The sequence below is a fragment of the Geotrypetes seraphini genome, chromosome 2 (genome assembly GCF_902459505.1).
Source record: "Geotrypetes seraphini chromosome 2, aGeoSer1.1, whole genome shotgun sequence".
NCBI classification, from domain to species: Eukaryota; Metazoa; Chordata; class Amphibia; order Gymnophiona; family Dermophiidae; genus Geotrypetes; species Geotrypetes seraphini.
The window spans coordinates 108,972,839-109,000,489 of NC_047085.1; the positions used below are offsets into that span (position 1 = coordinate 108,972,839).

Consider the following 27,651-nt stretch of genomic DNA (forward strand, 5'->3'; position numbering starts at 1 on the left):
TAGCTGTCAGGGCTCTGGGCTACCTTTAAAGTTTATTTTATGGAACAGAGACCTGCCTGTGCCCAACCCCCACCAACATGCTTTCCAGGTAGACAGGCTTCTGGCTGGCTTTTAACTGGTCTCTCAGGCTCACAATTTAGGCAAGAAACATTCATAAGTCCTCTAAGCATTTCTCTCCCTCTCTTAAGCAACAATAGTTTGTTAGAGGCTTTTAGTAATTTTTTCCCCACAGACTTTCATTCATACATCCAGTCCTCATTCATACTCACAGCTTCAGGATCCTAATCCATTTCAGGGTTGCTGTACACCTCTGACTCATCTGCCCTATCTCCATGGGCAGTTCCTCTCCTTCTGAGCATAGGTGATTTCCCATTGCATGAAACAGTTTACAAAGTACAGTGGTGCCTCGCATAACGAACGCCTCGCACAGCGAACGCTGCGCACAACGAACTTCATGTCTTGCTTCCTACAACGAACTTCGTTTCACACAACGAAGTCGCCCGAGCTGCATCCTTCCGCGCAGGCACTGCGCTTAACTGCCCTCTCTCTGCCTGGCTCCCTGTGCAGTGGCGGACCGTCGGCTCACAGGGGCCCGGCGCCTACTGCTGATGCGTTGGGGGAGCGGAGCTACTCTCGCCGCTTCCCCGATGCTAGAAAAAAAAAAAATGAACAGTTAAGTCCCAGTTTTTGCCGCTGAGACTCTGCCCTCTCTCACTGTAAAATTATTGTTTATACAGTATATCATGGCTTCTAAAAAAAGCAGGAAGGTGATTTCTGTTGAAATTAAACGGGAAATAATTAGAAGGAGTGAATGTGGGGTAAAACAGTGTGACCTCGTCAAAGAGTTTGGCCTCAGCAAAACCACCATTTTGACAAATAAGGCAAATATTTCCGGCAGATGTTGGAGAAAAGAGAAAAACAAACGACTTTGGACAGGTTTTTCATGAAACCATCGGCCAAAAAGCAGAAAATGGATGAAGATGTGCAAGATTCGGTAGACTCTACTTAGTCTGTCTTTAAATTTAAAAAATGTGTGTTGTTTTAAAAAACAATTATGTTTTTAGATGTATCTAAATAAAAATAATAACAAAAAAATTTATCTTTTTTTATGTCATCTTAGCATATTTTTATGCTACAGAACGAATTATTTTTTTTAAACATGTATTGTTATGGGAAAACGCGTTTCACATAACAAACTTTTCGCATAACAAACTTGCTCCTGGAACCAATTAAGTTCGTTGTGTGAGGCACCACTGTACTTCTGCCCAGGCTGTTTCCCAACACCCTCTAACCTTGGTTTCAGTGCTGGGTTTCTAAGAGCTCTGGAGCAGCTTTGAATGTGTTAGAAGTGCAGGCACTGGAGTATCTTTTCTCCCTCCTGTCTTGCTTTCCTGGAGATGTTCTCTGCTGTGAGTTCCTGATTGCCTCCTGCTGAGATCAGCTGAGGTTAATTTATCCTGCTGAGGCTTCAGGCTTATTCTGTAGCTTTGGAGTCCCTCCCCTTTTTTTAACCCTTGCTGTGTCTTTCTGCCTGCAAAGGGTTTTAGCTTGAGAATTAAGATTTTGAAAGGAATTATAGGGAAGTAAAGAGATCCTCTTGTTTTCATTTACAGTGTCCCCCTTTCTGTAACCTGTCTGCCTTTAGGACTGGGCACAGCCTTAATGGGCAGGTTTCTTTCTTTGGGCACAGGTATGCTTGCTTTGCTGGTCTGGTTTAAACCAGTGATAGGGGCTTCCCTGTCACAATACACATTGCCGGTTTGAGGCAAGTGATCGTAAGGAAAGGAAGACAAGAAATGTTTTGTGTCTCTTGCTCTGGTGCTTCCTCTTTCTCCTCCTCATGTCTGTCTGCTCTTAGTGAGGGTGCTCAGAACTAGAAAATGACACGGGGAAAATATTTGTCCCTGTTCCTGCCCCGTCCCCACGACCACTGTCCCTGCCCCATCCCCATGACTACTATCCCCGCAGCATCCATACAAGCCTCAGTACTGCAATATTTAGCTTATTCCTTCCTTATAAATCAAAGTTCTGGCTGCTGAATTAGAGAAAGAGATGTTCAGCTGGCAGGGCTTTGTTTATAAATTTTTATCAACACAACTAATATACTACTGTATCCTAAAGCAAAAAAAGGAAATAAATAAATATAATTTTTTTTCTACCTTTGTTGCCTGGTTTCTGCTTTCCTCATCTTCTCATTCAGTTCCTTCCATCCACTGTCTGTCTTCTCTTAGCATCTTCCATTTGCTCTATTACTGTGCCTCTTCCTTCACCCCCCCCCCAATTGGTCTGACACCCATCTTCTTCCCTCCGCTGCCCCATAGTCTGGCATCTCTGTCTTCTTCCCTTCCAGCGTCTTCTCCCCACTCTCTGTTCCCCATTTCCCTTCAGCGTCTTCTCCCCACTCTGTCATCCCCATTTCCCTTCAGCGTCTTCTCCCCACTCTGTCATCCCCATTTCCCTTCAGCGTCTTCTCCCCACTCTGTCTTCCTCATTTCCCTTCAGCGTCTTCTCCCCACTCTGTCTTCCTCATTTCCCTTCAGTGTCTTCTTCCCACTCTGTCTTCCCCATATCCCTTCAGCGTCTTCTGTCCACTCTGCCTTCCTCATTTATTCCTTTCAGCATCTTCTCCCCACTCTGTCTTCCCCATTTCCTTTCAGCATCTTCTACCCACTCTGTCTTCCCCAATCCCCATTTCCTTCAGCGTCTTCTGCCCACTCTGCCTTCCTCATTTATTCCCTTCAGCATCTTTTCCCCACTCTGTCTTCCCCATTTCCCTTCAGCATCTTCTCCCCACTCTGTCTTCCCCATTTCCTTTCAGCATCTTCTACCCACTCTGTCTTCCCCAATCCCCATTTCCTTCAGCGTCTTCTGCCCACTCTGCCTTCCTCATTTTTTCCCCATTTCCCTTCAACGTCTTCTCCCCACTCTGTCTTCCCCTTCAGCGTCTTCCTGCCACCACACCACTACCCTTTCCCAACCTCAGCACCCCTTGCACGGCCCAAGAATCTCCCTCCCTCCCCCTTTCCTTTGCGGCGCGTTAGTAAAGTAACTCGCTGAAGCCGGCCGAGCCCGCCTGCAGTCGCGTGTGTGTGAAGCTTCCGGAAGTTGTGTCAGAAGCAACCGGAAGTTGTGTCAGAGAAGCTTCTGCCCACACACACGCACACAGATGCTCATAACATTGACAGACTCTCTTGTGCATGTGACGTACATGTCATCTATTCTAATATACTTATGAGGGAAATTTTTTAAAATAAAATTCTGGAATCTCTTGTGGCACACCACTGTGCCTTGGCACACTGTTTGAGAGACACTGCCATAGTGGCTGAAAAGGGTAGTAGCAGTGTAAAAGACCCAAGCATTTCTGCAAGAACTCCTCCAGCATATTTTGCGTGTCTCTTCTAGTGGAGCATTTCTGTATTACTACCACAGCTGGTATAAGTGGGAGAAAGGATGGAATTGAGAACAGAGAGGGTGAAAAGAGGGGAGATGCAGCAAATGGTGGTGAGCAGCATGTCATCTTTACTTATCCTTGCTCTCCATATCCACTACAAATCAACTAAATGTTTTTCTTCCTTCATCCTGCACTCCTCATCATTAGCCTCGGGGTGAGCAAAGCCACATGGTTATGGATATGTATTTATGCTCAGTGACTTTTTCCTGCATTTCGCTCAATGCTTTGTTTTTGCTGCAATCAACTTCAGTTGTTTTGGCCACATTAGCACCTGTGTTTTGAAATTGGCTGCTGGCTAATGGGTGAATTTTAATTGTATGCCATATATATGAGAATATAAACTGAGAACATTTTCCCCTAAAAAAGGGAGGGGGGAATGCTAATTTTAATATAAATCAAAGGTTTATATTCAAGTTTTTCCCCTCTGCTGCCCTGCATGCTGCCTGTTCCCTCATCTGTGGTGTCCTGCCACCACTGCAGTCCATTCTGAACCAGAAGAGTCCCAAACATACAAGCCCTCAACCCTGATCCATCTATGGGCCCTTCCCAGGCCTTGGCAGTTTAGTGACAAGCTGGGGCACAAACAATCCTATGTTGTCTCCGTAGCATGAGTTCTTTTCCCCCAAATTATATCACTTTGTGTTATAATGCACTTTGTGCACTATAATTAGTATACTGTAGTTTTGTGTTCCATTTCGTAGCCTCCCGAAATATACCTAAGTCTAATTTCTTTATTAGTTGATGGAACTGTTTACAATGCTGATAGCTCCACTTCCCCTCCCCCATGGAATGATCCAGCTGAACAACCACCAGATTGAAATTTCACCAAAAATTACCACCCCTTCAGCAAAATCAACCCTGTATCATTCTTTTGGTAGAATTTGACTTGATCCTGGTTAGGTATGTAGACATTTATAAAAGTTATTAACTGATCTGGCAGGTTGCTTTTAATTGCAACACACCTTCTTACATTCCTTTTTCAAGATGAAAGCAAAATCCTTATGCAGCTTAACTGACACTTCCAGTGCAATAAAATACAACAATACTTATATACCACCTGGACTGTCAAGTTCACAGCAGTTTACAACAAAAATATCAAAAACAATATTTAAAAACTCAATAATCCAACCTTCTTTCTATCTCCCTAATAACTGCAGTATATTTGACTGTAAGGTCTATGCTTCAGGGGATGATCGTCTCTTCTCTGCAGGTGCATCTCCGGAAGCATAGCTACCATCCAGCACATTTTAAATCAAGAAGTAAAGGCAAAATACATTTAACGGCTTTAATAGAAGTTACTGTGTACCATTAAACATATCCTTTTCCACATAGTCCCCATGCAAGAGCTGAATGAGTATGTACATTGTCATGGTGCAGCAAGACTGTTTTGGACAACATTTCTCTTCTTTTGCTGCAAATTGCAGGTTTAAGATTATTTCTCAGCAATGCACAGTAATTTTCACTGTTCACTATTTGCCCGGGTGCTTGGAAATGTGCCAGAAGGTTAACATGATTTTCTTGGAGGGCTGACATTTGAATTTTTACTTCGCTCCATGCTTTGTCTTTTGCTCTCCAGGTCATAGTGATGCACCCATGTCTCATTGCTGGTGACATTTCTCTCCTGAATATTCGGATTTTCTTCATACTATCTTAGAAACCGGGTCACAATCTCCACACACTTGCTGGTGCAGATTTGTAAGCTATTTGTGAACCCATGGTGCGCAAACTTTCATGTATCCCAAGTCATTATACATTATGGCAAATGCAGATCCACAGCTGATATCCAAATGCAGCCAATTGAGACACCATTATCCGTCAGTCTTCTCTAATTAAGGCATCCACCCTGTCAACGTGCTTTTGTGTGCAGACCAGAATGACCTTCAGTGGTTACTCCTGTTTTTCCCACTTTAAAACTTTTTTACCCATTTATAAACCTTTTGTTGATTCATGGTGCTATGTCCATACTGAGTTGTTATGCCTATGGCTGGCCAGGGCATGGCATATGTGGCCATTTTGGCTACTTGTTTGTGAATCTTCACGTCTGCTTCAATTATTGTTTTAACTCTCTGTATCTGTGCCAAACTTTCAGGGCATATTACAGGTGTTTTCCTGTGGTATTTCATGTCTGCTTTTAACTTTATTAATGAAAAAGGATTCTCATGGTACAGTGATAAGGAAGGGTTCGAGCAGTGGCCAACATTCCAGCTGTTAGATAAGTGGGACACCTGTTGTTTACTACAGAAACAGCAGTGTGTATGTGTGAGACAGACTTGTAAGACAAGACTTGTAAGACAAGACTTGTAAAACAACTCAATTCAGTACTTTCTGTGCTATATAAGACTGAGAGTCACATCCTAGACTTTGAATCCAGCAGCAGCCAAGGGAGTCCCATGAACTGTAGGGTTCTTTGCTGTCTTTGCCCTCTATTTTGGACTCTCTGCCATGCAGTGCTCTAAGAGGTATTCTTTGAAGAGGTGATAACTTGTCTCTCAGGAGTTATTAGACCCCAAGTCCTTAAGTGCTTGCTATGCCGCTTTCTCCTTTTTGAACTCTAAAGGAACCTTTAACAGTAATTAATAGCACAGTAGTGCAGATTTCAGATAATTAGTTACCACTCATCTCTTGCTTTCTTTTGCAATGTGTGACGCTCTTCAAATCCTATAGATCCAATCTATAGTTCTGCTACAGTATCTCTTTCAACATATAGCTATGGAAACTTGCTATAATGTCCTTGGGGCTATGATCTTTTCTAACACCCAGACTCTGATGGACCCTTTCTAGTTTGATCTTGGGAGAAAAACTCCCTTCTTTCATACTCTGGGACCATAAACCTTTACATACCTCTTCCACTATTGCTACACGGTCCTTGCCAGTATTTTGCTCTGGTATGTCCTGAAACCACAGGTTAACATCCTGAGATCTATTGTCCAAGATCTCCAAACAGTTTTCTAGTTATTTTTAAACCCTTTCTATAAGCTCAGTCTTTTTGTGCAAGGCATACACATCCACACTGTTCCATTCTGCCGATTTATCAACCATATTTAGTCTCTGTCCCTGGTCTTTGATGTTGTGTCACAGCAGTAATTTCATCATGGATGGTCTGCATCGCCTTTTTTTAATTCTGCCATCTAATCCTGAATATCTGATTTTGTGAATGCCACCTCCAAATGCTCTGTGTACTCATTGTGCTGTTCATCTGTCCCCGTGCTATCAGGTACCATATTAGGGCTTAGTTTTTATCCACGCAGCACACCTAATGCAAGTCTTGCATCACTCAATTCTTTATACCTGGACTTCGCCAACTGCTTCACAGTGTTCATGAGGGTTACTTGCACTCACTCCTTTGGCAAGCTTGGTCAGATTAAAATGTTTCAGGAGTATTTCATCTCTTTGCCCTCTAGCTTCTCTCTTAGGAGAGGATAGTGTGGCGACATAATAAGTCAGACATAAATCTTCAAAATTACAAGGAACAGGCTACATTCTATAAAATGAAAATTAATCAAGCTAAAACTAATTACTATAGTACAAAAATATCAAAAGCAAAAAATCCATCCATGTTGTATTCCATTCTAAAATCTATTGTACCTTCAACACAAAGAAAATATAACAAACTAAAAATTAATCTTTCAGCCCAAGAACTTGCAAATTACTTCTGCTTAAAAATTAATAAAATCCGTAAATCTTTTCAGAAAAATTCATCCACCTCCAATGAAAATGATTGCAACTTGGAATCTGCTTTAATCTCTAAATGCTCTAAATTCAGGATACCTACTTTAATGGATATCAAATTCACCATTCAAAAAACCAATCTAAAAGCTACGCGCTCAGAAATTATGCCTCCATTCTACTTGAAAAAATTTTTCTCCTGCTTTGGTCCAATTATTCACTCACTTGTTCAAAAAAGTTTAGTTACTGCTTATGTTCCACAATCCTGGAAATCTGCCATAATTATACCTATACCAAAAGATCATAAAGCCAGCTCAGAAGAAGTTTCTAACTATCGCCCTATAGCCAATATTCCGTTCCTAGCTAAAGTAACCGAAAGATTGGTCTTCAACCAACTTTCAGACTTTATTGAAGCTTCAAACGCACTTCATCCCAATCAAACAGTTTTCCAGAAGTTTTACAATACCGAACTTTCATTAATCGGCCTGACAAATAATATCCATTATTTCTTAGACCACCATAAATCAGTTGCTCTCTTTTCACTAGATTTATCGGCGGCCTTTGACACCATCGATCATTCCCTACTGTTAGATCGACTTGAATCTTTCGGCATCACCGATCAAGTTCTCAAATGGTTTTCATCTTTTCTTTCTAATTGCTCATCAACTGTTCATTTTAATAACGAACAATCTAAACTATTTACATCAACTTTCGGTATTCCTCAAGGTTCCATTTTATCACCTCTTTTATTCAATATCTTTCTATCACCATTCTTAAGCTTATGTCAATTCGTCGGTTTTACAGTTTTTGCCTATGCCGACGACATTCAACTACTCCATCCTTTAGACCCGAGTAATATTAACGAAATTCAGGTAATAAACAATAAACTTGAGCAAATAAAAAAATGGCTTGATAAAAACCGACTAGCATTAAATATAAAAAAAACCAAAACAATGCTATTCACTTGGAAAAAGGATATCTCTTTAAGTTCCACTTTTATTTTAGACAATTCCCCACTTGATATTATCCCTTCATTAAAAATTTTGGGCATCATCATTGATGATAAGCTCTCATTTCATGAGCATATAGGGCACACAATTAAATCATGTTTTTTAAAATTACGCATGATACGCTCTATAGCTAAATTTCTTGAACCTAAGTCTATTAATATACTGATTCACTCTCTGATCATCTCCAAAATCGACTATTGTAACTCACTCTTCTTTAACATTTCACAAAAAGAAAAAAAAAGGTTACAAATTATTTAGAATACTGCAATTAAACTAATACATAAAGCAAAAAAATTTGATCATGTTACCTCTAATGATTGAGTCACATTGGCTTCCAATAAGCCATCGAATCGCATTCAAAATACTAATTCTAATTTCCAAAACCCTAACTTACAAGGAACCATAGTTCATTACCCGGATGCTTATTCCATACAATGCAGCTAGGACTCTTCGATCATCCTCCAATAATTTATTAACAGTTCCATCTTTGAAAATAATCGGAACCAGAAGACAGGATATGTTTTCAGTCATAGCACCTCTTCTATGGAACTCCACTCCTCAATTTATTAGAAACGAAAAAGACCTTGTCTCCTTTAAAAAATCCTTAAAAACTTATCTCTTCAAAGATGCTTTTAATCTATGATTTTCTCAACCAAAATTTCTTTTAACTTGCTATTTTAAAGTCCTATTCCCCTTATGTTATTTTCCTTTATATGTTCTTCAACTCCTGAAAAGAAATTGTAATTTCTCCCTTTTTTTCCTTCCCTATTCGTGTATCGTCTTATTTAGCTTGTCTTTTATTTATTATTGTACTAGCTGATCACCCGGCGTTGCCCGGATATAAATTCCCTTCAGGAACATTCACTTGAGGATTAACATCACACAAATTTTCAGTTTCGGCTTAACCACATCACACCACAGCGGCACTTCCTTATATACTGTTGACTGTGACATCATTCTGACTGTGTGACATCATTCCCCAAGCTTCACACCATTGGTCAAAGCAATATCTGTCTTTTTCGATGAGTCTTTACATGTCATCCCCTTCCCACCCCCACAGTATTTTTTTCCCAGATAGCAATTGATATGTATACCAAGTTTGGTTGAAATCTGTCCATGCGTTTCGGAGTTATGCTGGAACATACATACATACATCTGATTTTATATATATATATATATATAGCTGATGCCCCAGCGTTGCACGGGTATTTAATTATAGCAATAAAACAGTAAACGGATTCAAATAAAGATACTTTATAGTGGTGAATGAAATTATTTTTTTACAGCTTAATAAAAAGTACAATATTCAAATTATAATGTGAAATATTTGACAAAATGAATACAATACAACTAACGCAAAACATGATTATAAACAACATTTTTAGTTTCACCTTCAGAAGCAAGAACATATAAATTGTTGGGTGAACCCACCCTTGAGCAAGCAACATAGAGTTGTGGGCCGAGAGACCCCCAGAACATATCACCCCTGGTAGTGAGGGATCTGCATACCAAGTTTCGTTCAAATCGGTCAAGCCGTTTTTGATGTACTGTGAGAATGGCAGCTTTTTACATTTTTTCCATTGACATGAATGGGTGAAATCTGATTTTCTGTTTGTAGCTCCGCCCACGTGTGCAGAGGGGCCGCGAGACCCCCAGAACATATCACCCCAGGTAGTGAGGGATCTGCATACCAAGTTTCGTTCAAATCGGTCAAGCCGTTTTTGAATTACTGTGAGAATGGCAGCTTTTTACTTTTTTTCCATTGACTGAATGGGTGAAATCTGATGTTCTGTTTGTAGCTCCGCCCACGTGTGCAGGTGGGCCGCGAGACCCCCAGAACATATCATCCCAGGTAGTGAGGGATCTGCATACCAAGTTTCGTTCAAATCGGTCAAGCCGTTTTTGAATTACTGTGAGAATGGCAGCTTTTTACATTTTTCCATTGACATGAATGGGTGAAATCTGATTTTCTGTTTGTAGCTCCGCCCACGTGTGCAGGTGGGCCGCGAGACCCCCAGAACATATCACCCCAGGTAGTGAGGGATCTGCATACCAAGTTTCGTTCAAATCGGTCAAGCCGTTTGTGAATTACTGTGAGAATGGCAGCTTTTTACATTTTTCCATTGACATGAATGGGTGAAATCTGATTTTCTGTTTGTAGCTCCGCCCACGTGTGCAGGTGGGCCGCGAGACCCCCAGAACATATCACCCCAGGTAGTGAGGGATCTGCATACCAAGTTTCGTTCAAATCGGTCAAGCCGTTTGTGAATTACTGTGAGAATGGCAGCTTTTTACATTTTTCCATTGACATGAATGGGTGAAATCTGATTTTCTGTTTGTAGCTCCGCCCACGTGTGCAGGTGGGCCGCGAGACCCCCAGAACATATCAACCCAGGTAGTGAGGGATCTGCATACCAAGTTTCGTTCAAATCGGTCAAGCCGTTTTTGCGTGATCGTGGCACATACACACATACATACCTCCGATTTTATATATATAGATTAGTTGTTATATTTTAATTTGTATTGTACATCGCTTAGGAAATTAAATAGGCGATTTATCAAGCATTAATAAAACTTGAAACTTGGCATATTGGTTAGAGCAAGGGTCTCAAAGTCCCTCCTTGAGGGCCGCAATTCAGTCGGGTTTTCAGGATTTCCCCAATGAATATGCATGAGATCTATGTGCATGCACTGCTTTCAATGCATATTCATTAGGGAAATCCTGAAAACCCGACTGGATTGCGGCCCTCAAGGAGGGACTTTGAGATCCCTGGGTTAGAGCTACAGCCTCAGCACCCTGAGGTTGTTGGTCCAAACCCTGTGCTGCTCCTTGTGACCCTGGGCAAGTCACTTAATCCTCCACTGCCCCAGGTACATTAGATAGACCGTGAGCCCACCAGGACAGATATGCTTGAAGTACCACTTTTGAGTGTGGTTGTAAAACTACAAAAAGGTGACAAGTCACAATCCTTTTTCCCCTTGAGTGGCCATACCCGTTGATGATGTCACATCCTCCAGATGAGTAGTTTTAAATAAGTATGACCGCAGCATAGTCGCATCCATTGTCAATACTTGATTAAACCAAAACAACTTGTTTCTATCAACATTTTCCCTCTCTTTTACGAAGCCGTGGAATTCTATGAGCGTTGGAGCTAATACCGCTGTGGCCAGCGATTTAAAAAATAAAAAATAAAAAAGCCTAATGCAGCTTTGTAAAAGGAGCCCCTTGTTTACTAACTTCAACCCTAAAATGTTTTCCTCTCTCCTATCAACCACACTCACTATGAATGTGATATAAAATATGCATACTTGATCTGATTTTTCTTTGCCATTTTTGGAGCACAGACTGTCGAAGTCTTCCTGCATCGGCTTTAATTCCCAGCTACTGAAATTGCCATCAGAGTCCACTCCAATCCAGTACTTGCATCCATATTCAAGATATGGACCACAGAAGTTCCATGGAAATCTATTTCAAACAAAATACATTAAATATCTATTTCAAACAAAATACATTTAAACTTTAAATATAAGGAAGCAGTAACAGATCTGGAGATTCCAGGAATCTTTTGATGATAGATCACCCTCCATTTCTAAACCTCTGCTCACACATACAGGAAGTACTTCATCAGTAAAGATTCTGCCTCATCTAGCAGAATAGGTACAGGATACGAAGACACATAAGCTGAGACAGACACATCCAGTGCCACAAATGGTGTACTACATTTAGCAATAACACACATGGAATTCATGGAGTTGGTAAGGGCTGGTAACATTTGAGGTAGAGACGAAGATTGAGTTGGGGAGATAGATCCGAAGGTCACATTAGGAGAACTAAGTGATGTCAGGGCTGGTTTAAGCATGTCAGGGCCCGGGGCAACCAATAGTCTTTATCTCCTGCAGCTTCATACAGATTTGAGGCCCTTTGTAGCATGGGGGGCCAGGACAATTGCCCTTTTTTTACTCCCCTAATGCTGGCCTACATGATGCTTTTATCTTGCAGCCATTATGTATTGATCTATTGGTAAACTGTGCATGCCTTTGATCATCCAGAATATTATTTGGTGCTCAGAGCTTCTGTGCTCAAAAGCACTATATATCTTTTGGTTATACAGTTCAAAGATGCAGTCTTCTTTTCTTTTTTAGACTAAACCTTACTGATGAAGAGTATGAACACATTTTCTATTCTATTAATGGGTAAGTTTTGTACACATGGCTCATGCATGGTCTCAATTTGGTATTATATTTATCTGTAAGTACCAATAGTATCTTCAGATTAGTTTTTATATCTTTATTGTGGGCAAGTAATATTAGTTTCTAAGCATGTAGGTCCATAAAGTTCTACAGGTAGGTTACCGGCTGAAAGCCCTATGACAAAAAAATTGCCCCAGTGCAATGCAGCCCGGGTTGGCCCCAGAATGCTGATGCTTCATAGACACAAAGTGCACTCATTTCATGAACTGTACAGTGTAAGCTTTACAATACCCCCATCTCAAGGAGACAAAACCAAACATGGAAGTTGAATCCAGAGCTCACAGTGCTACCACTGAACTGTCTGGTCAGCTTGACATAAACATTTTCATTTTGGGATGAGTTTATAGTTCTGAGAGGTCCTAAATCCAGACTTGAAAATGTACAAATGAAGAGAAAATTATTAAGTAAAATTCAAAAGGGAAAGGAGAGTGTGGGGTAGTGGTTAGGGCTGCAGTCTCAGCTCCCTGAAGTTATGGATTCAAATCCCATGCTGCTCCTTGCGATTCTGATGGAATAGGTGTGCAGGGAAAGGGGAAAGAGACATAAGGGGGAAGGATACTGCATGGAATTCGGTTAGAGGGAAAGAAAGGGGGCAGGTGCTAATGAAAGTGGGGGGAAGGGAGAGGAGAGAGTGAAATGCCAGACCATTGGGGTGTGGGAGAGGGAAGGAGAGGAGAGAGATGCTAGACCATTGGAGGAGGGAAGGGAAGAAGATGGGGGTGATGGAAGGGGGAGGCATAAAGTTTCTGGAAGGGGAATAGAAGGAGAGAAGATGCCGTATAGAAGGGGCAGAGAGAGGGTAGACAATGGATGAAAGGAAGAGAATGACAAGAAGATGAGGAAAGTAGAAACCAGAGAAGACAATAGAAAAATTTATTTATTTATTTATTTATTTTTTTGCTTTAGGGGAGATACATCGCTGTTTCTGTGGTGTTGCATTGTATGCAGAGTCCAGCGTCTTGGTGCTTCAGTTTAACTTTTGTGTATGTATTCTTATTCTAGCTCCCCATTTACAAGACTGTAGAGCATTTTTTAGCGTTGGCATCTGAGCTGGTGCCACCGTGGCTAAAAACCACACTACAGTTTTGTAAAAGGGTGAGGGGTTAGTTTGTGATTACATACTAGGTGAAGGTGTTTTCTGTGTTCGAAAAGACATGGTTTTCTGTTAGGATTGACTGTGTAGGATTGATCTGTACTAGTCTGGCTTGTTTAGTTTTACAATGGGTGTATTGATGTACTGCTCACTGAAGTATGTAAGATGCTGCCTTTTCCTAGGTACACTCTTGTGTGACGTGTGGATTGTTACTGAAAATCATGTTTTTCATACAGATGGGGGGTATCAAAAAATGATGGTCCCCAGATGTCACATATGCTAGGTACACCACTGCCACAGAGAACTCTGAAGTCTGCAGAAAATGAGCTTACTACTGATTAAGACTTTGTTCTGTTTTAGGATTCTTCTCCCTGGAGGAGGGGTTGATCTGAGGACGTCACAATACGCTAATGTAGCAAGGATATTTTACCGGCTGGCACTGCAGGTAAATCGGCCAGTATATTTGATATTCTTTCTCATGCCCTTGAGGCCTGGTGCCAGATTGCTTCTTAAATGTTGTGGGAGGTTTATGAGGGTGAGCAGCTGAAGTCTTCTTAGAGATTGCCCCAATATTGAGCAAAGAGAGAGGTAATTTATGTTGGGTAGCACCCCCAATTATTTCAAAATGTGGACTCCTGTGTGTGCATCGTGCTATTAGCCTTGCTGGGAATGAAGGAAACTGGATTTTTTTTTGTAGATGATGAATCTTATCATTGACTATTCAGAATTAGATTAACTCAGATATAGGCCCCCTTTTATTAATCTGCGATAGCAGTTTTTAGCTCAGGGAGCCGTGCTGAACGCCCTGCGCTGCTCCCGACATCCATAGGAACTCTATGAGCGTCGGGAGCTGCACGGGCCATTCAGCACGGCTCCCTGTGCTAAAACCTGCTATTGCAGTTTAATAAAAGGGGGCCATAGTGTATGAGCTTTGAAGACTTTCAGATCCCACCTGAAGACATCAGTGTATGACATCAATTTCAGATTTATTTATTTTTTTCCTTTAGGCGATGAAACTTACAGCCATTAGAAATCTGTGTCTTTATTTGTAAAATTATGTAAACCAGTAGAAGTGAATAGTGGATGGAAGGAGGAGGCAGTCCCTTTCTTCCCCCTTGCATTTCCTCTTCCAACCATATCCACAAATCGCTGCTTACTGAGCGTTACTGTGAGGGTGTCCAGCCAAGATCCTCGAGGCCTGCAAACTTGTCAAGTTTTCATATATCTCTAATGAATATGTAGAAGAAATGTATCAACACTGAGGAACACTTAAAAATGCTAGCGCACCTTTATAAAAGGAGCCCTAAGGTTCACTTCTACATTGGTCTATGTTTCACTGTTAGCATGGCTTCTTCAGGAAGCAATTAGCAAGAGTCTCTTCCTGGAAGAACTTATCCACAAAAAAACATTTGTGACCCCCCCCATCCATCACCCCAAGCAATCTGAAAAAAGAAAAGACAAAAAAAAAAAGAAATACTCAACAAAAACATATCAAAATAAAATAAAACAGTAACAACCCTAAACAAAAAAATGTCAGAAAAAGTTATATTTAGCCATTTTTATTTAAACCCCCAAATATAAATAAAATGTACATAGTAACATGGGGGTCCTTTTACTAAGGCGCGTCTAATATTTAACACACACTAAAACAGCTAGCACGCCTTAGGGCTCCTTTTACTAAGATGCGCTAGCGTTTTCAGCACATGCAGGAAATTACCGTGCGCGACACTTCTAGAACTAACGCCAGCTCAATGCTGGCATCAAGGTCTAGCGCGCACAGCAATGTAGCGCGCGCTATTCCAAGAATCTCGGCGAGAGGGAGAACTAGAAGGCCTTGAGCATGCGCAGAAGCATGCTCAAGGCCCAGCAAGAGGCAGGAACTTCTTCAAGCGGCACAGGCATGTCCTGTGGGCTGTGTGCCGGTGCCAGACAGGGGGTAAGTTTGAAGTTGTTCGGGCGGGGGTTGCCGGTTTGCGTGCGGGGGGGGTGGGGGTGCTCGCAAATCGAGTCAACACTCGGTTTGCGAGACAAGATTTGCAAGAATGTTTTGCTCGTCTTGCAAAACACTCGCAAACCGGGTTACTCGCAAACCGAAGTTTGACTGTATTATGGAAGATGGAAATAACCGTATGAACATTTATTTATTTATTCTAAAAATTTATATACCGTTTAACACTAAACAGTTTACATAATTTACATACACAATATTTAAAATAAACACTTGATAAACAATTACATAATAAAATAGACAAGTGATAAAATTGACATACAAGCAATCCTCAGAAAAATACCATAATGTGGACAATAAAGAGCATGGATAATTCATCGAGTTTACCAGAAATAACTTAAAAAAGGCATCTACGAATAGCTGCGTCTCAAGGAATTTTCTAAACCTGCCTTTTTCACAGCAATTTCGTATCTCACCCACCAAGGAGTTCCATAACTTAACTCCTGCACAGCAGAAAATCTTTTTACCAGTCTCGACAAGTCTTGGGTTCACAGATGTCTTCAATAAGGCTAAATTCTCAGAACGGAAAGATCTTTTTGGTGTATAACATAAGACCATAAGAATAGCCTTACTGGTTCAGACCCATGGTCCATCAAGCCCAGCAGCCTGTCCTCACGGTGCCCAATCCAGGTCACTAGTACCAGGCCAAAACCCAAGGAGTAGCAATATTCAATGTTACCGATACCAAATTATATGCTAAACTTGACTCTGTATATCTAACATTACTGTAGAAATGTAAATTCATAATTTGTTTGTCTATGTTTTATGTATATCATCCTTGTTACCCATTCTGAGCTCATTGGGGAGGATGAGAAATAAAACTACCCAAGTAAATAAATAAGTGTACCTGTTCTGTAATGACACCATTTATAGAGTACATGTGTAGTTTTTGACACTGCCATTTAGGCACACACCTATTTAAGTGATTGCTTTTAATAGAATTGCCCTTCATGTGTCCTTGTCTGCCTAGTATTTAACATACTTACAGCCCAACATTCTCTGGCACTGAGTTAGTAAATTAGCATTGTAGGGTACTGACTTGCCACACAGGTTCTACAGTCTGGTATGGGTGTGTGCTATTTCAGCCTGAGCTGTGGCTGCTGGCCCATTTTAAACTAAGGGACACTGACTTAGTGGTACACAGAAACTAGCATGTAATGAATCAGTTTTCCAGGACCAGGAGTTTTTTTTAGCCCATGCGATATTAGCCATTATTTGAGAAACACATCCACACTTCACTTTTACTAACCTCTAACTGAAATTTAGCTTTTCCTTTAATAACAGATACAAGTAACAAAGTAATTTATGGCTTCTAGACTCCATAAATATATGCTAATTTCAATATCTCACTATTTAAAATTATGGGCCTCCTTTTATCATGTCGTGTTAGAGCATTTTAGCACTGGCTGGCGAGGTAAATACTCCAATGCTTATAGGCCGCAGATTCTATTTTATACCTATGGGCGGTACCAGTGGTGTAGCTACAGAGGGACTTTGGGGGCCTGGGCCCCCTCCACATCAGGCTCAAAGCCCCTCCAACACTGTGGCAACAAATTCATGGCTGGTGAGGGCACTTTATCCCTACCAGCCAAAACTTAGTGCATATTAACAGACATTAGTGTGTGGTAAGTGCCAAGGGGTGTACCAGAAATTGATTTGTATGGGCCCCAAAGTGGAGGGCTGGGTCAGGAACTGGTTGAGTGGAAGATGACAAGAGGGCAGTGGTCAATGGAGATCACTTTGAGGAAAGGGATGTTACCAGTGGTGTGCCTCAAGGTTCTGTTCTTGGGCCTGTTCTTTTTAACATTTTTATAAGCAATATAACTGAAGGGCTGTCAGGTAAGATTTGCATCTTTCCTGCCGGGGCCTTCCTTCTGCTGTGTGATGATGTCATCAGTGATGCGGCAGAAGGAAGGCCCCGGCGGGGAATGCCGCAAAAGCAGTCTGTTCAGAGCATTGCTGCTGCTGCTATTTTGGAGGCAAGGAGGTACTCCAGTACCATCTTGGGAAATACTGGTCTATTCTTTCTTACAAAAGTACATTGGTTTTCAACCCAGTCCTTGGGATACACCTAGCTTATCAGGTTTTCAGGATACCCACAATGAATACATATGAGATATTTTAAATGCACTACCTTTATACTATGAATCCCATGGATAGCTAGGATCACCAACAAAGATGTTCTTGATCATATAAACTCAGAGTTGTCCCTGGAAGGCAAGATTACCAGACAGAAACTGACCTATTTTGGACATTTGATGAGGGTGAATTTATTAGAAAAGGAGGTGCTACTCAGAATGGTCAGTGGTAAAAGGAAGCAGGGGAGACCAAAGGCCCATTGGCTGGATACCATCAAGAATGACATGGGAATGAACATCAAGCAATTGGTAGAAGCCGTAGAAAACAGGGAAGCATGGTAAGGATTGGCCTACCGAGTATCCAAGGGTCGCACACGATTGAATGGATAGTAATAGTGCAATTTATTTAATACATATTCATTTTGGGTATTCTGAAAACCTGATTGGCTAGGTGTATCCCAAGAACTGGATTGAGAATCCCTGAGGCAAATTACAAGCCATACGCTGGGTTTTACTAAATCATGGAAGAGCTTTTTACCGCATGCCGGTGAGGTAAATGCTCTTCAACGGTTTAGTAAAGGGAGCCCTTCAATAGTTACAATATTACAGGAAAGAAAATCCATAAATTATGCCATCAAAGAGAATTTTAAAGTTTTCAAATCGTAATGAAATGACAAGTAATCAGTTAAATTTCTCAGAGACCAGGAAAGTATTCCAAACAGATGCTATCTGCTAACCAAACCCAGAAGTCCGTAATTTTTTTAATTTGATACCTGTGGTTTTAGGAAAATATGAAATTAAGCATTTGGAATGTAAAACTTTTTCTTGGGCGGCAGAGTAATTAAGAGTCATATGATGATACCGGGCCATTTAAAATTTTTAAATCAAAACAAGATTTTGAATTGGACCCCATCAAGAGGTACAACTAGTGAAGATCTTATAAATGTGATTCTATTTCTTTAGACCATAGAGCACTCTCACTGTTTCATCCCAAAACTTTAGATGATCCACTTTTCACTGTTTTTGGTTGTGGTTTGATATTTAACTTACTTCTTTTAGGCAAATGATGCAGGTGACTATTTTCCTGTGTGGGGGACATGTCTTGGGTTTGAACAGCTAACAGTTCTTACCAGTGATCAGCTTCTCCTGACGATGACGGACACAGAAAATATTACCCTGCCTCTGAACTTCACTACAAGTGAGTGCTCATATACATTTTAACATTCTTGCAACTAGTGGTAGATGGAATCCAGAAAACCAAATGTTCTTTTAAGGAATTTTTTAAAAGGCTATAGAGGTTTGAGAAGATGGAGTAACAAGAAAACAGAGAAAAAAAATCTAGAGAAAGTATTACATAGTAGTCGAGTAAATGATGGCAAAAAAGACTGGTTTGATTCAGGGTTACAAGGGGCAATGCTGGACTTGAACCCAAGGTGCTAAGGCTGTAGCTCTAACTTTTCTTTCTAGGACCCTGCATTCCCATTTCAGTGATAGCTCTGTGAACTAGGAGGGAGTTTCTTTTATGATTTTTTTTCACTCTTTTAGGGTATATTTCATCTAGTACTTCTTCGATGTTCTTATTCCATTTGTTGATGGCGAGGGTTTTATCTTGGTTGTGAAGTTTTTCATCCAATTTTTGCATTTTAAAACTTTTACTCAGATGATTTCTTAAAAGTAGTTGTTCTTGAATCAATTTTGCATGCTGATCCTAGAAATGATGTCCATTTTTGCCTATCACGTCGGGTTTTTACATAAAATAAGAAGTTATATTTTCACGATTTTAACTACAGTAAGCACAAATGTATTCAAACAACATTTCACACGAGGTCAATTTTTATTACAAATGCATTTACAGTAAAGAACTGCCTTAATTTATTTCATGACTACCCTGTAACAAAACTAAAAGCAGTGTTCCATTAAATTTCAAACTTTCTCCTCTTTGACTTCCTTGCAGATCCTTGAAAATCTTGACTGTCCTTCTTCAACATCCAACAGTAGTCGGCCATCATAGTTTCATTTCATCTCCCCCTGATACCGTCTCTCCATCTCCTTAATATCTTGGTGAAAATGTTCACCTTGCTCTTCACTATAATGTCCCAGATTTTCCGGAAAGTAGTTGATATGGAAATGTAGAAAGTAAACTTTTACACTCATGTTACAACCCAACTAACTGAAATTTTCCAACATTGTTTCAACAATGGCCCTGTAATTAAGATCTTTGCTATTCCCTAGAAAGTTTTCAGTAATAGATCGGAAGGCGGTCCATGCTTCTTTTGCTCTCTCATTTATTGTTTTATCAAAATCTTCATCCTTCATCAGTTTCTGTATTTGAGGACCAACAAAAATTCCAGCTTTCAGTTTTTCTTGTGTGATGAAGGGAAATTTCTTAGAAGGTACTTTAAGCAGGGCCTATCCTGTGGTAGAGCCCTTACAAACTGCTTCATCATGCCCAATTTGATGTATAGTGTTGGAAGCAGGACTTTTTGGGGGTCTACAAGCTTTTCATGCAGGATGTTTTAGTTCCAGGCACAAAATTTTGCCGCTCTGGCCAAACTCACACTCCAATATCTTTGCTTTGCCCAACTGTCCCATTCACATAGAAAACAAGGCATTTTTGTGAACTTAGTTTGTTGTCCTAATAGTATTCCTATATTGAAGTCACCGCAGATAAGCCATTTGTGTTCCTCATACTGGATACTTGTTAAAAGTAGCTTCATGTTCTCGAATGTCTCTTTCATTTGAACTGAATGGGCCACAGGAATGGACCCATACACATTCCCATTATGCAGTAACATGGCTTTGATGCTCCTCTTTGAGTCTATAAAAAATCTCCACTGAGTAGGATCATGTTCAGTGCCATAGACGTGCATTAATTCATTTATGTTATTCCAGTAAACCAAGGAATTGTTATGTGAGAATAAAGGAACTAGTTCTTTTTCTCTGTGTCTGTACCATGAGTACCGTATTTTCACGCATATAAGGCGCGCGTTATACGATTTTACAAACCGTGCATAACCGTGCGCGTTATACGTGTGAGCACGTTTTACAACTTTTTTTTTTCAATCCGATCGGCATCCCCTCTGCGAACTGGCATCCTCCCCCCCCCCCGCTCGCGTCACCTCCCTCCCTCGTGATCCTACATCCCCCCCAGCACCGCAAAACATCTCTTACCCGATTGGGCACTGGCACCAGCACCAATGCACAGGATGTGCCAGTGCCAGTGCCCGAAGATCCTCCCTCGTTGGTTTGGGCTGGGCTGGGCGGTGCAGTGCGGGAGAGAGAGAGCGAGAGAGCGAGATCAGAAGGCTTTGAGCATGCGCAAATGCTCAAAGCCTAGTCCAGCCCGGCGCAGGAAGAAGGAGGATCTCTCCCGCACAGCACCGCCCAGCCCAGCCCAAACCAACGAGGGAGGATCTTCGGGCACTGGCACTGGCACATCCTGTGCATTGGTGCTGGTGCCAGTGCCGGTGCCCAATCGGGTAAGAGATGTTTTGCGGTGCTGGGGGGGATGTAGGATCGCGGGGGAGGGGGGGGGGCGACGCGAGCGGGGGGGAGGATGCCGGTTCGCAGGGGGGGTGCCGGATTGGATTGAAAAAAAAAAGTTGTAAAACACGGGTAAGCGAGCGGGGGGGAGGATGCCGGTTCGGAGTAGGTGGGAGGAGGTTTTAGCATGCGCGGTATACGCGTGTGCGCGCTATATTAAATTTTTTTTAACATAAATGTGTGTTCCCCGCGCGCTATACCCGTTTGCGCGTTTTACACGGGTGCGCGGTATATGGGTGAAAATATGGTAATGTGTTCCCGGTTCCAGAAGAGTCTTACTTTTAAGCCGGGAGCCAAGTAGTTCTGCAGATTCCTTAGGCAAATTCAAATCATGTACTAGATCATTAAGTTCTCTCTGAGAGAACTGTTGTGGAGTAAAGTCGTATTCAAGCTGGTACACATCATCAGTATCGTCTTTGGTGATTGCGTCAAGTTCACTTTCAACATCATCTTCTGCCAGGTTTTCTAAAACAGCTGGAGGAAGAGGAGCATTTAGGTCTTCTCCATGTGGAACTGGCCTAATGGCTGAAGGAATGATTGGATGCACAATTTGGTTCTTATTTTTCGAATTTCACCCTTGAACATAACTAAACAGAAGTAACAGTCATTAAGGTGGTCTTTAGGCTCCCTCTACACTATAGGAATTGCAAATGGCATGTATGTTTTCTTTCCTTTTGTCCACAATCTTAACCTCTCAACACAATAACGGCAAACTTTCTTTGGCGCCCATGCCTTATCCTGGTCACTAAGTTTCACTTTAGAAATAAGCATAGTAAGCTTTTTTCACAAAATCTGTTATACCCATTCTTTGCTTAAGCAGTATAATTTCCACAAATGTAACGGAAAACATTTGAATTGTTCATATGCTTGTGTGTAGACATTGTAGTACCTGCAATCACAATGGAGAAATAAAATGAGAACAGCACTGGTAATGCAAGCACCAGATAAACAACTTTTCCTCTTTTTTTTTAGTTCAATCTTCTCTTACTAGCCTCCTCCAGATCTTTTTTCATCTGCGCAATTGTATTGTGGTCTGCTTGGCAGCCTTGTAATCCATCCTCAATAGCAGAAACCTGCTGCTCAAGATGCTCAGTCCTCTTATTACATGTATCCATGTGTTGCGACAGGCTTGCAACTTCGGCTTGTAATGCAGAGATTTTAGACATGGTTTCCTTTATCAATTTAGTTCAGTTCAGACATTAGAGGTTCTAGGATATGTGAAATATCCTGTTCTTTTGATGCTTTCAGTGGTGTCGGCAGGTCAGGCTTAGGTCTCTTGGCACTGCCCACTGCGAAAGCAGCCTCCAACTTACTTTACTTTCCAGATGCCATCCTAAAACTTATATATTATACTCACTATATATGCATATAATGAATACTCCTAAATTGCCTGTGTTTTATACATGTGTAATCTGCTAGTTAGGGAAAAAAAGATGGAGAAGGGAGAGAGAGCCATTGATTCAAACCCCATTCTGCTTCGGTGCCAAGCCACGCCCCTTCGATAAACAACACTTCCAAGGTCACATAATAACAACTAGCAGCAAGAGTTGTGCCATCCTAAAGGCTTACAGGTCTGTATTGAGAAATTTCCCTCCAACAACACTCATTGCCTACTGGCATAGCAGTAAATCTTTGAAGTAAAATTGTGAAAAAAACTGTTAAGTGATAGAAGAAAACTAAGAACAGTTCTGGAATCAGCATAAAAAGTGAGATAATATCACATATTAGTTTTCAGTCATCCGATATCATGCAGACTAAAATTTTAGCAATAATTATTGCTACCCCTCCTCCCGTTTTTCTTTCTGCATAGATATAGTATTTTATATCCATATGGGAGAAGGACTCATTACTGGGATATCCTGTAATTGCAACCAGGTTTCAGTTAGTAGTAATAAACTTGATTTGTATTGCATTAGCCAGTCCCTGATTAAGTCTGTTTTGTTTATCAGGGATCTAGCATTAATATCGGGATCGTGAGTAAGGAGTTGTTTGGGGAGGAGTTATGTTTAACTTTTCGGGTCATAAGGTTGTTGATCGATCTACCATAGTCTGGTTTCTTGTGTAATTTCTTCTGGGGTCTTTTGCTTGTGACTATCTCAATTTAACCGTGATTGGGTTGTGGCTCTTTGGGACTTTGTTTGTGTATGAGAGGTTTACCCTCTGCTCTATCTGGATTTTATTGGTCATAATAATAGATAACAGATTTTTCAGTCATGTGCTTTCTGTAATATTACCAGTAAACCTAGTCTTATCCATATTCTAGCTATGTTTCTTAGCATTCAGAGTGTTGTATTAGGTAGAAGTAGGTGGGGGTATTGTGTATACCATAGGTAATGTAGCTTTAACAAACCTTTTGGCTGTCCTGTCTTTGCTGGGTGTTTGGTTTTCATTGAGTAGGGTTTCAGCAGTTTTTGCAGTGTCTGAGGGTCTTATTTGGAGAGCTTATTGTGGCTACGCAAAGAAGTACGCTAAATAGCACGCCTTTGACTTGTGACTTAGGTGATGCACCAAGTGATGGCATGCCACCCAAATAGGCGGCCCTGGTGACAGCAGGGGCAGAGCTTTAGCTCCCACACCTTGCTCCTGCCTCATGGTCCCATTGGGGCAAATCCCGGGTGGACTGGAGCTGCCCTGAAGAACTTAATTGAGGATTTTGGTGTCTCTGGTGATGTTGGCAGGGGGGCGGAGCATTGACTCCCCCGCCTCTCTCCTACCTCATGGTCCCATTGGGGAAGCTCTCAGGTGTTTTTTATCTCCAGACTTTTTAACATTACAGGGCAACTTGTGTGCACAGAAGTTTCTTTTCTATAGGTCAGTCACAAGTGTGGGAGAAGATTTGAATTAATTCAGTCTTGTACGTGAGTAATATTGACTTGCCTCAGTAGTAAAATAAAGATGGATAGCCCGATTCTATATATGGCACCTGAAACTTAGGTGCCAAGTAGTATGGCGCTTAGGCACATTTCGCGCTTGGGTATAATTCTATAAAAGTTAGACACACTTTATAGAATTGCATCTAGCGGCACCTAAAGTTGCCTTGGGCATCGATAGGCATTTTAACCTTAGGCCAGGGTTTTCTTGGCCTAAATACTGGTGTCCAAGTTAGACGCCTACTGGAGCTTAACAACAAAACAGGCGCCTACATCTAAAACACTCCCATTATCCGCCCCCTACACCAACTTTCTGGTAGGCGCCTACCATCTAACTAAGTGTAATTAACACCTATTACAAGTTGTTAATTGCCAATTATCAGCATTGATTAAGCATTCTAAATAATTACGTTGGGCACCTAGATCAGCTAAGCACATTGATCTAGGCATCTAATTTTAGGCATCATTTATAGAATCTGGGCCAGAGCTTTTTTCTTCATATTGTGCCTTTTTCTCTCTTCTGTTTAGGTCCAGAGAAAAGCAAGATATTCAGAAATTTCCCTAAGGATCTGTTGCATTCGCTTGAATTGGAGCCTATGACTTCAAATTTTCATTCCTGGAGTCTCTCAGTACAGGTACTTAAACTGTCATAGCACCTGAAAGAAATGGATAAATAGTGAAAAAAGTGCAATATGGGATATATTAAAAGATTCATGTCTAGAGAATAACACGGGGACAAACTCTCTCTTCCTTTTCCCTCACCCACCAGCAGCATCTCTCTTTCCCTCCCTTCCTAACCCCCAGTCTGAGCAGCATCTGTCCTTCCCCCTCCCTGTGTATCATCTGTCCTTTTCTTATTCCCAACTCTAGCTCCCACTTCTCTCAGGTGGATACGACCTCTCCTCAGGTCTCGATTCCCCCCACCTACCAGCTCCTTGCCACTGTATTTTAAAATCTTCAGGCGGCTGGAGGTGCAACAAAACCAGCCTCCCGCCATCTGCCTGCCTTTCTACCTCGGAAGTATTTTTTCTGCAGCGTTCTGAGTAGGCAGAATGCTGCAGAAAGAATACTTCTGGGGCAGGCAGATGGCGGGAGGCTGCCTGAAGATTTTAAAATACAGCGACAGGGTGCTGGTAGATGGGGGAATCAGGAGTGAAGCCTGCCCCCGGAAGTGTTCTTTTTGCAGCGTTCTGCATAGGCTGCAGAAAGAGCACTTTCAGGTCAGGCAGGCAGACGGTGGGAGGCTAGTTTTGTTGCACTTCCAGCTGCTTGAAGATTTAAAAATACAGCGGCGGGGAGTTGATAGGTGGGGGAATCAGGAACTGGAGAGAGGTTGGATCCAGCTGAGAGGAGTGGTGGCTGAGGTTGGGTTGCCTTTGACGGAGTGGGGTGGGCAGGAAGGAGGGATACCTGGTGGTGGAGGCAGATAGGCAATATCCGTGGTGGCGCATACCCCCAACAAGCGTCTTGCGTACCCTTAGGGACAACTGGATTCAACACCAGTGCGGAGTCTTGAACTAGAGGCCCACACTGGAGAGCTGCTAGATCTCGCTGCTTGCATCAGAGGGGGGAGCAGCATGTGTCAGCACTTGTGCACTTGCCTATGCTTAAAGACCCTCCACTGGCACTGAATCCATTTGTCCCTTCAGCCCTGGAAAAAGGAAGGCACTGCTGGATAGGCAGGAGGAAGGAAATAGGGAGAGAAGCTGATGGACAGAAGGGTAGCAAATATGAGATCTTGGCCACATGGGGTGGGGGTGAGATAGGGAGAGGAAGTGAAGATTCAGCTCTATGGGTAAAGGGTGTTTAGGGAAGAGATAAGGAGATGCTGGAATATGGGGGAGGGGAAGATAAGATACTGGATGATAATGTGGGAGAGGGTAAGACCTTGATTTTCCTCTGGGGCCATATAGCTAAAGGTTCACTTGGAGTACTGAGGCCCGGATTCGGTATAGGACGCCCAGTCTCAGAAGCCGCCTAAGTGGCTTTTAAGAATCGCACACAGGCGTCCTATACAGAATCGTGCCTAAGCCCGCCTAATAGAACCGAATTCTCTAACCGACATCCATGTTACAGACGCCAGTTAGAGAATCAGGTTGCTGAGCTTATCGCAGCAAGGGATCTCCTTGCCGCAATAAATTTAGTGGCAAACCGTCCCCAACCCCTGCAAAGACTACTGGCAGGAGGGATGCCCAATTCTTCCTGCCGGAACCCCACCTCCACCCCCCCTCCCGAACATCGCGCAGCAGGAGAGATGCCCAGTCCCTCCTGCCTGGCAGCCCCCCCAATAATCGCGGCAGAAGGGATGCCCAAGCCTTCCTGCCCGGTAGCCCCTCCAATGATCGTGACAGTAGGGATGCCCAATCCCTCCTGCTCAGCAGCCCCACCCCTAATGATCGCGGCAGGAGGGATACCCGTGGAGTGGTGAATGGCCTTGTCCCTGCAGTAAAGTATCTGCCCCGTTGCCTCCTTTCCCACCCCTCGCAGTCATCAGCCTTTCTTGTGATTGGCCATCCAGCATTCCCTGATCGCTGGCAACAAAAAAACCCCCAAAACAACAAAAAACCCTGCGACTCTCCTGTGCGGTGTCGGCCCCTTCAGGGCTCTCAGTGCGGACTTACCAGCCTCTTCGAAGCTCTGAGCAGCCCTGCATGCAGGAAGCTTCGAAGAGGCTGGTAGGCCCGCCCCAGGAGCCGTGAAGGGGCCAACACGGGCAGGGCTGGCATTAGGGGAGGGCAGACATGGCAGCTGCCCTGGGTCCCGTGGTTCAGGCATCTCTTCCCCTCACTTTCGCAGGCACTTTTCAGAGTTTTCTCTTTCTGAGGTGTCCGGATGCGGCAACCATTCCCTCAAGTCCCGTGTGACTGCCCTGAAACATATCCTCTGAAGCGAGCTGCCCAAACAGAAACAGGAAGGTGCATCAGAGGAGAAGTTTCAGGGCAGTTGCGCGGGACTTGTGGGAACGGTTGCCGCATCAGGATACCTCAGACAAAAAAATCTGAAAAGCGTCCGCGAAGATGAGGGGAAGGGAGGAAGATGGACCAACAAGGGGAAGAGATTGAGTGGCACTGAAGGGAAGTGGAGAAAGGGGGGAGGTTAGAGGGGAACAGATGCCAAAGGGGAGAGAGGAGAGCAGATGCTGAAGGGAAGTGGAGAGGGAGGAGCACATTCTGGATGGAAGGGGGGGCAGTGAGAGAGGGGAATAGACGCTGAAGGGAAGTGGGAAGGAAAGAGAGGGGAGTAGATGCTGAAAGTGGAGAGAGAGGAAGCAGACACTAGAAGGGAGTGGGAGGAGAGAAAGGGGAATAGACACTGGATGGGAGAGGGGAGCAGACTTTGGAAGGAAGTGGAGAGGAGAGAGTGAGTACATACAGGATGAAAGCAGGGGATAAAGAAAAAGGGCACATGCTGAGCAGCCCTGCCTGCAGGAAGCTTCGAAGAGGCTGGTAGGTCTGCCCCAGGAGCTGTGAAGAGGCCGACATAGTCAGGGCCGGCATTGGGGGAGAGCAGACAGGGCAGCTGCCCTGGGTCCCATAGTCCAGGTATCTCTTCCCCTCATTGGGCCATCTCCCTCCCCTCCCTTCCCCTCACCTTCACGGGCACTTTTCAGAGTTTTCTCTTTCTGAGATGTTCGGATGCGGCAACCATTCCCACAAATCCCACGTGACCACCTTGATAGAA

The 27,651-nt window shown here is 42.6% G+C and overlaps 1 protein-coding gene across 2 annotated transcripts in view; it reads left to right on the forward strand.

Annotated features, from left to right (window-relative positions):
- Positions 1-27,651, forward strand: part of GGH (gamma-glutamyl hydrolase) — a 63,127-nt gene that overhangs the window by 19,582 nt on the left and 15,894 nt on the right. For both annotated transcript variants that reach the window (XM_033929809.1, XM_033929808.1), the window contains exons 3-6: positions 12,271-12,321; positions 13,832-13,916; positions 18,617-18,755; positions 24,499-24,605. In XM_033929809.1, coding sequence (XP_033785700.1) covers positions 12,271-12,321; positions 13,832-13,916; positions 18,617-18,755; positions 24,499-24,605 — 382 coding nt within the window. The remainder of the gene's footprint in view (positions 1-12,270; positions 12,322-13,831; positions 13,917-18,616; positions 18,756-24,498; positions 24,606-27,651) is intronic.